The sequence below is a fragment of the Erigeron canadensis genome, chromosome 2 (assembly GCF_010389155.1).
Source record: "Erigeron canadensis isolate Cc75 chromosome 2, C_canadensis_v1, whole genome shotgun sequence".
Taxonomy (NCBI): domain Eukaryota; kingdom Viridiplantae; phylum Streptophyta; class Magnoliopsida; order Asterales; family Asteraceae; genus Erigeron; species Erigeron canadensis.
Genome location: NC_057762.1, coordinates 16,627,879 through 16,636,980, shown reverse-complemented (window position 1 = coordinate 16,636,980; position 9,102 = coordinate 16,627,879). Strand labels below are relative to the sequence as shown.

At 31.1% G+C, this 9,102-nt stretch overlaps 1 protein-coding gene across 1 annotated transcript; it reads right to left on the bottom strand.

Moving 5' to 3' along the window:
• Positions 1–2,025: 2,025 nt before the first annotated feature.
• On the bottom strand, positions 2,026–2,847 carry LOC122587786. The gene has a single exon (XM_043759951.1). It carries the CDS (start codon positions 2,845–2,847, stop codon positions 2,026–2,028), a length of 822 nt encoding a protein of 273 aa, XP_043615886.1.
• Between the last annotated feature and the right edge of the window lie 6,255 nt (positions 2,848–9,102).

Here is a 9,102-nt window from a genome sequence, read left to right as displayed (position 1 = left end):
TTTCTTAAAATCTTCATTTACCTTTATAGATCTTTGATCTTGGTGGTTTGGAGTGATCCCTTTATCTATAATTGTGGTGGTTCGTCCTTTATCAATTATAGTGGTGAGATCCAAAATCTTCGATTCATTTATCTGTGTTTGTGGTGGCTAGACCTTTATCAAACATAGTGGTGGGTTGGAGTGTTTCCTTTATCCTTGGTTCCGGTGGCTTAGCCTTTACGAATCTTGGTAGTGGATTCTTTTATCTATCATTTTATTTATTGTCTTGTTTTGTTGTTTATTTCATAAAATCCAGAAAATACCAAAATAGTAGTTTTTAAATTCCGTTGTGCTTAGTTTTTCGCGTGATTTACGCATCAATTCCTTTTCTATTATGTCTTGTCATGAAGTAGATCTCAGGACTCAATGAAATTATAATATTAAACAAACTATGGTTATTTATCTTTTATTTATTTATTTATTCATTTTTTGTAAATGATACGTTCTGATTCATTTTCTAGATAAGTATTGGGGGGTTATATTCTTGAACACAACAAAACTAGAAGTTAAAGAGCATCGATTCATTTCCTCAATGATTTGAGCCATATTCTTGAACATAAGTAAAGTTCAACCTACTTTCTTTTTTATGTGTCTATTCTACTGTCCACCTATTCGTTATGATTTTTCTTTTAAAATAAATTCTAAATATGTTTCGTACAAGTATACAACTATGGTTTCTTAACGAAAAAGACCAAATATTTTATTTCATGCATCAAAATGAATATTGTATAGTATTGTACAATTCGTCATTCATTGTGTACATTTTGGTATAAGAGCAAACAATAATGTAAATACGACCTCTCTTAAAGAAATTATTTAATTGGAGAATAAAGGTTTTTATAATCAAGATTTAAAAGTTCAAAGATCATTCGAGTGAACAAAAGATTGTTCAAAATTGTATAATTTATTTTATGAAAAGAAAAACATTAATTTCGCTCAAGAGTGTTCAGTGTGATCCATTAATCAAAAAAGTTGTGGATCTAAGTTTCAGTATGGATATAAATAATTTGGGAAATGATTAATCATCCTAACAAAATAGCCTAAAAATCCTCTTAACTATGGTATGATGACATGTGAAAAAATCAAGGGCCAAGATTATAAAAGAGAATTAATGAATACCACATATCATTTTTTTTTAGTGTTAGAAATATTTTTAGATTAATTTTTAAAAAAATTGATCATTTTCTAAATAATTTACAGTATGTTTATTTATTTATTTAAAAACAATTGTGAAATCAATAGTTTAAAGGTTTTCTGAGATCTCACAAACATGGTCGAGTTGCCACATTCATGAATTGACGTACACCTTCTGTGGTAATGATACCCACTAGGCCACTAGTTTGTTTTCTATGATTTATGTATGATTGTTCTTGCATACGGAAATAAAAAGTAGTTACAAATAAAAGATAAAGCGGATATAAATTATAAATATTAAACTAAAATAGGATTATTATATTCTTTAATCGACACGTGGCATTATATTAAAACGATAAGGGTCAATATTAGTCATAATTATTAAACACAACCAATTTGAATTAGAATTTCCGTACTCTTAATGTAGTAATTTAACTTTACATATAACTAACTTTTACATATTTTAATTTAACGTTGTAGTTTCCTACCATATAACAAACTCTTTCACTATATATTTGATCTCCTTTTATCGAGAACCATGATATTTTAAACCAAATACTAATTGACATTGAATCGGGAAAAATTATTGCACATGACGTTGCTTTCTTTTCAAAAATTGCACGGGTTCTCAATTTTGTTATCTTCATATTTGTATATGTACGTCATGAGTTGTTTTTTATGGGTAAAGGTTACCCCGATGAGATTTTAAATTAATAACCACTCAAAAAAATACAAGTAATGCAACTAAGTGTCACATTAGTTCATATGCTTGACATGCCAAGCAAATGTAAAACAAGCATAAAGCAAACAAGAGAAACATAAACACTACGCACTAGACGTAAAACAAATTAACTAGATGACTAGTAGCTGAGTAGGTAGTCGCCATCCATCCAACAAGTGCTTTACTTGATTTGTATTCTTGAAGTTCAACGTAGCCATCTTCAATCGAACTGTAGAAACAATAACATCTTTAAGCTGAGTAGCTGATCTAACTTTAGAAGAAAACATCATGTTATTTCGCTCCTGCCACACAAAGTAAACGGAAGCAGCTACAAGCAATTTGCCAATGACATTTTTTGCTGAATTTGAGCGTGCCCTGGGAAGAAGGCACGCAACCACATCATCCGATTTAGCAGATATATGATGCATTCCAGCAATCTGCTTAACAGAGTTCCAAACCTGTAACGAGTACTTACATTCAAAGAACAAATGCTCATGTGAATCAGGACCTGATTTACATAAAGAGCAACATAAGAGGTTAATATTAGTATTCCCACCAGCATCCCACTGCTTCATCTTATCATGGGTTTTTAATTTTCTTCCTATAACAAGCCATAGGAAAAACGCATGCCTTGGAATACATTGCGAGAACCAGACTATAGGGGCCCAATCAATTTGACCTTGTCGGTCCCTAAGAGCTTCACAAACTTCATGAGAAGAAAACGGTACCTGACTACCATCCAGATTTTTCCAAGTAATTGAGTCCTTATGATGTTGCTGTAACGTGCATGGAGCAATGTTTAATAAAACTGGGAACAAATCATACCAAGCAACTAGCCACAACCAATTACCATCTCTTACAACATCGTATATTTTATCTTGAAGAGAGAAACCTGCTTGTTTAATCTGCCTAGGCGTGATTATCTTGTTCAATGGGCATTCATTTGACCACATGTCAAACCAAGCAGAGGTGTCTTTGCCATTTCACACAATATATTAGATAAATGGCTGAATTTCAGCTCGTAGAGATAGGATTTTCCTCCAACCCCAACTACAATTGGATGGACTAGGTACATCCCAAAATTTACGATTCTTTATCTTATACGAATGAATCCATTGAACCCATAATGATTCACGATGGTTAACAATACTCCAAATATGTTTAGCCATTAATGCCTTATTAACTACTTTAATCCGTCTAATTCCCAGCCCACCCTCCATTTTAGGTAAACAAACAGATTTCCAAGAGACTTTGGCTTTCCCTTTTTTCATTGGTCCTTGACACCAAAAAAATGCTCGCATTAGTTTTTCAAGATCCTTAATTATTCGAGCAGGAAGAATAAAGAAAGAAGCCCAATACATGTGAAAAGAGGATAATACTGACCCAATAAGTTGCAATCTACCAGCAAAAGATAATGTTTATTGCGCCAATCAGCAAAAGAGATACAATGATCATAATCGATTACCATAATAAACAAAGGAACACGAAATTAGGGCAGGAAGATTGAAGAAGAAGAGAGTTTCGAAATCGCCATTCTAGAGAGAAAAATAATTCATATTAGTTTGGTTTGTCATGAGTTGGTTTTTTACTCTTTTATTATCATCTATTCTTATGTATAAGTTGGATTTTTGATTTTTTTTTCTCATAGGGTTTGTAGCTGGATATGAGATGATATAAGTTTTATTGTCCTATTGAAATCATGGAGTTTGCCTCTTTTATTTGTTAGCACAAAGGGTTGTCATGGTATGTATGCATTTGTATTCTCACTATTTATATGATTTATATTTACACTTTTTTATATCACGATACTTTTTTTATTCAATTGTTGTTAATTTATTATATTAGTTGTTGTATTATTAAACTAGATTATTTTCCCGGAGGAAACTTTCCCGACGAGATAAATATATTAAATTTGCATTATAACATAATCAAGTACTTATGGATAAAACATGTTAAGATTTTATGATATTATCGTTTAAAAAATGTTTTTATATCAAAACTGGTTAGTAGGGTTTTTATGCTATATCTTTATAACACAATACCCATGTAAAGTGGAAATGGTGTTGGCGACGGGTGATAATGGCGGTTAATATTGGTGGTGGTGACAGTATCAATTGATGTAGGTGGTTTAGGGTTTAAATTAGTTCATTAATAACGAATTAGGTAATTTATAATAACTCTTTCAATTGGGAGTTCATTAAAGACAATTGTCTCATTTCCAAACTAACTTTTTTATAGCATAATCTAAAGGAAAAGAATCTATTGCGTTTGTAACTTGTATTCATCTACTATTGTAGGAAAGAAACTTTGTAATGGTTCATTGTATGTAAGTAACCTGCTAAACTGAACGAATCGTGTAAATAATCCGCTAAATGCTGATGCGGTAGTCTCTCATTGGGCTACGTATCAGATGTTTGATGGTGCCACGTTAGTATCCGACCGATTTCTTACACAATTCTTTCAGTTTTGAGACAAACTTACATTTAGTGAACCAAAACAAAGTTTATTTCATACATACACAGATGAAATGTTTTAAATTTCTATGTTTAAGGGAATTTGATGGAATGTTTTAAATTCCATCAAATATGAAATGGAAGGAATTTGAATTCCAATTCAAATGAATTCCATGGAATTCCTTCCAACAAAAAACTCCATAAAAGGGAAGTAATATTAGGTAGTATTTGGTAATGTCTTAATTAAAAGTCACGACTTAATATTACTTTCCTTAATTTATTAAGTCAATCAAATATGTTTCTTTGTTGACTTAAAAAACAAAATCTATTGTACAATTATCACTTCTATTTCTATAAGGATGGGGTGTTTCAATTTTGATAAAGAAAGAGAAATTTAATAACGTTATAGTTAAATGTAGTGAGTACCTGCTTGTAACATCTCAAAATTTAAAAGTTATTATTTATATATATAGATTATTATTTTTATATTATTATTATGTTTGAAAATTATACTAATTTATTAGTTACAAAAGATAAATTTTGTAAATTTACAAATGAAAATCTCTAAGGTCATAATTTAAAAAAGGGATGTGTATTTACAGTTTCATTTATTTATTCAATTTGGATATTTAAAAATACTTGGGCTTTTAAGATTGAAAAATCTAAGTTTTAAACTCGTCAAATATATAACTTGCTAAATAGATTTATGTGTTACTATATTAAGTCGGAAGTTTATTTAATTTATGATATCAGTTTATTCTTCAAAAAGATATAAATATATCGAAAAATAAATGACCCGGTGGTGTAGTGACGATGGCTGATAGTGGTGGTGGCGACGTCAACAATGACAGTTGGTGGCAGTGACGATAGGTGGTGGTGGTAGTGGCGGTGACGACAGTAACGTTGTAATTATTGTAACTGATGTAAAATGGGGTGATGTAGTTATCTTAAGAGTTGATTGATATATGTTACAAAATTTTCATTAAATGCATTGATATAGATTTATATTAAGTAAAGATATTTAAATTAGTTAAATGAAAGAAATAGTATGGGTAGGTCAATATGTTTTTTTGGAAAACCACTTGGTCTTTAATCAAATGACCATTTGAGGCCCTCTTTGGAGAAATTGGCGGAAATGATGTTGGCTTGGAGACCCAAGAGTGAATATTGATTTCCTGTGGTTTTTAGGCATTTGCCTCTTGAGCCTGCGATCGTACGTGTTATCACTCACATTCTGCATCAGTTCCAACTTTCAACATATTACCTAACTTGAATGTCACTGCTAGAATTCCAAACACTTATATGATACATGTTTTTCACAACTTACATATAATCTACATACGAAAATATTATTTATAAAGTAATTTTAATCAATTATTTTTCATGAGATAAGTTATTTTTTAGTACGAGTGTTTGACATCAATTTATTTTAAATATGTTTAATGTGAATTATAAATATGCAATCATACCATCTAATACAGTTTCAAAAGTTTATTTGATAAAAATTAACGTTACTATATTGGACAAAATATGTTGCAATTGATATTAAAGATATTTATAGACAAAAACGGTGGTGGACGTAAATAACATATTGTATTATCACTATCAATTCATACGGGTCTTTTAAAAACTCAAATATAAAATTGAATATAAATCACATATAGATACTAAACATGTTACTATTGTTACGCAAGTTGTATATTAGGAATAAATCATAATTTTGTAAATTTATCAAAATTAAAATATATATGTAACAGAGGTATATTTTGTCAAATCATACAAAACATAAGCATTAATATTTTCATTTAACAAAGATGAAATAATTAAATTTGATCCAATAGTTCTAAATCAAAAATGGAAGTTATTTAAGGGTTTTTATTTGTTTAGGAATGAATTTAGGACCATATTATATATATATTGGTAGAAGAGTTGTTAATTTAAGTTCTAAAGTTAATTGGTTATCATAAATTATGGATTATATACTTGGATACTTGGCCAAAGTGTGACCTGTTAGCCCATAAGTAAGTACTGTGACGAAGCGGCTGTTGCTCACCCGACACGATTGTACGAGGTCACAATTCACCCAACACGATCATCCGGGGGATATATATTTAGTTTGAAATAATAATTTCTTATACATACATAATGCATGCTTGTGTTAACTTCGATGAAAACGAAAAATCTGTATAGTATAGTTTTCTTTATGAATAAAATTATATTTTAAGTTGTTCAATCCGTACAAAGTACGGGCATTAGTACTAGTATACCAATAAACTAAAATAGTATTGAGATATTCTTGAAACGACATATGTTATAATGCTTATCGACATGTGTCACTTTAATTAATTTATTTTATTAAGTTAGCTTTTCCATATGTATATAGATTTAATTTTTTCATTAAACTTAGAATTAAACTCTAACTCTAAAGTAAACTTGGTGTTTGGTTTTGGAGATTTAGTATCTAGCACTTTTTGATGTGTATTGAATGTGTTTTTTTTGTGAAATTTATCTTTAGATATATTCATGAAATATTTGTTTTCAATTACAAATGCTCATCAATCAGTAAAAGTATATTTTGTAGCCCCTTTGTGATTATTAACATAAATATTATTATGGTGTAATTAAATCGTAGTGAAAAAATTTAATTAAATGATTTTTTAATAAATAATACCTTTATTAATCCATGCATCCTGCACGGTTATTAAGAATTTAAAACTAGTATTATAAATGACTCAATTGCCTTTACTGAACCCTTTTAGTTGAAAAATTAGTTATAAAAATAAACAAAATAAATGCTATTTTTAAGGTATCATGTATATTTAAAAATATTATTTAATTGGTAAAGAAATATCTATTACTTTGTACCTAGGTTAGTCTATCTGATTAATCTACCAACTAGATTATTATCTCACATAATATGAAGTTAAACTTATATAATTACTAAATTGAAACAAAGTGATATGTCGTCTGATGTTCCTATTAAGCCGATTAGGGTTTTGAAAAACCCTAATTTTGTTTCGTTCTCCTCTGATGGTACGGCTCCTGATGATGGTAATAAAGGTGAGACGAATAGCCAGGGGATGCCTCCTAAGCCCTCGGTGGATGTTGATGGTGGTAAGAAGTACGATGAATATGGCTTTTTTGTTGGTATGCCTCCTACGGCCGAAGATGAGGTGCAGGATAATGACAAAGGTGACGAATCTGGTGAAAAGGGTGGCGATACTAAGGGTTTTGAGAAGGAAGGTGTGGGTAATATCAAGAAAACGGATTTTGCTCCTGAGTTCACCATTGCATCTGTTCAGCCTTCTCCCTTGGTTGATGATATTCATGGTACGTTTCAGGTTCCTTCAAAACCCTCGTATGCTGAAAAAGTTTCTATGTCTTCTGTTTCGAATTCTGAATCTAATAAGAAAAGTAACTTTCGTTTTATACCTCCTCATTCGGAGGTGGAAGGTTGTGATTCCTATGGCTGCTGTTAAAGAGGTGAATGATCGTTTTTCGAATTCGTTATATGGTTATTTTCTGGGTGAAAGACTTGCTTTTCCTGTGGTTGAAAATTATGTTAAGAATACCTGGGCTAAATTCGGTTTGAAGAGGCTTATGATGAATGATGCTGGTTTTTTCTTCTTTCAATTTAGCTCTAAAAACGGTATGGAACAGGTTTTGGAGAAAAGGACCATGGATGATTCGATCATTTCCCATTTTGTTAAATATATGGTCTCCAAATACTTGTTTATCCAAACACGAAATTACCTCTATTCCTGTTTGGGTTAATTTATATGATGTGCCTTTGGCTGCGTTCACAGAGGATGGATTGAGCAGGATTGCTTCAAATATTGGTAAACCGATGATGATGGATTCTTACACTAGTCAAATGTGCAATACTTCTTGGGGTAGACACACGTTTGCAAGGGTACTTATAGAAATTGATGCTAAAGATATGTTTCGCGATGATCTAACTGTTGCAATACCAAATATTCTTAGGTGAGGGCTTTTCTAAACAGGTTGTTACAATTGATTATGAATGGAAACCTCCTCATTGCATGCATTGCAAGGTTTTTGGACACGACAATAAAACCTGTCCTTTACTACAGAAAACAACAAAAGTAAATGATAAGGGTAAAGGAAAAGTAGAGGATGATGGTTTTATCAATGTAGTACGTAAAAGGGCAAAAGGAAAGATTGAACAATATAAAAGTAAGCCTGGAGAGGGATTTAGAATGAATAAACAAAAACCAAATTTTGTTTATAGGCAAAAACAATCAGGTGGTAATGGGACTAATAACAACATGGAAAAACCTAAGGTCGGAAATGGAAATAAAGGAGCTAATGATGATCCTCCTGCTAAAGTTACAAATCAGCCTCCTTCTACATTTACAAAGGGTAATCCGGTGTTTACAAGAAATTCTTTTGATGCCTTGGATGGATTAGAAGATGAGGGACGTAAAAAGGATGGATTTGATACAGATTCAGATGATGATGAGGTTATTTTTGATGAAACAGCAAATACTATGGTTGATTCTATTATTTCTGAGGGGGCAAGCACTCCCGGTGATACGGTCTCCAATGATTAATATTGCCTCTTGGAATGTAAGAGGGTTGAACCTTCCCTCTAAGCAGATAATGGTTCGGCAGTTTATTGGTGATAATTCTCTTTCTGTCTGTGCTATTTTAGAATCACATGTTTCTCAATCTCGATTGGAGAAAGTGTGTTCTAATATATTTTTTAATTGGAAGTGGATTTCGAATTGTAAC

Coding starts and splice junctions, on each gene's coding strand:
- LOC122587786 (XM_043759951.1), bottom strand. CDS start 2,847: ATGTGGTCAAATGAATGCCCATTGAACAAGATAATCACGCCTAGGCAG.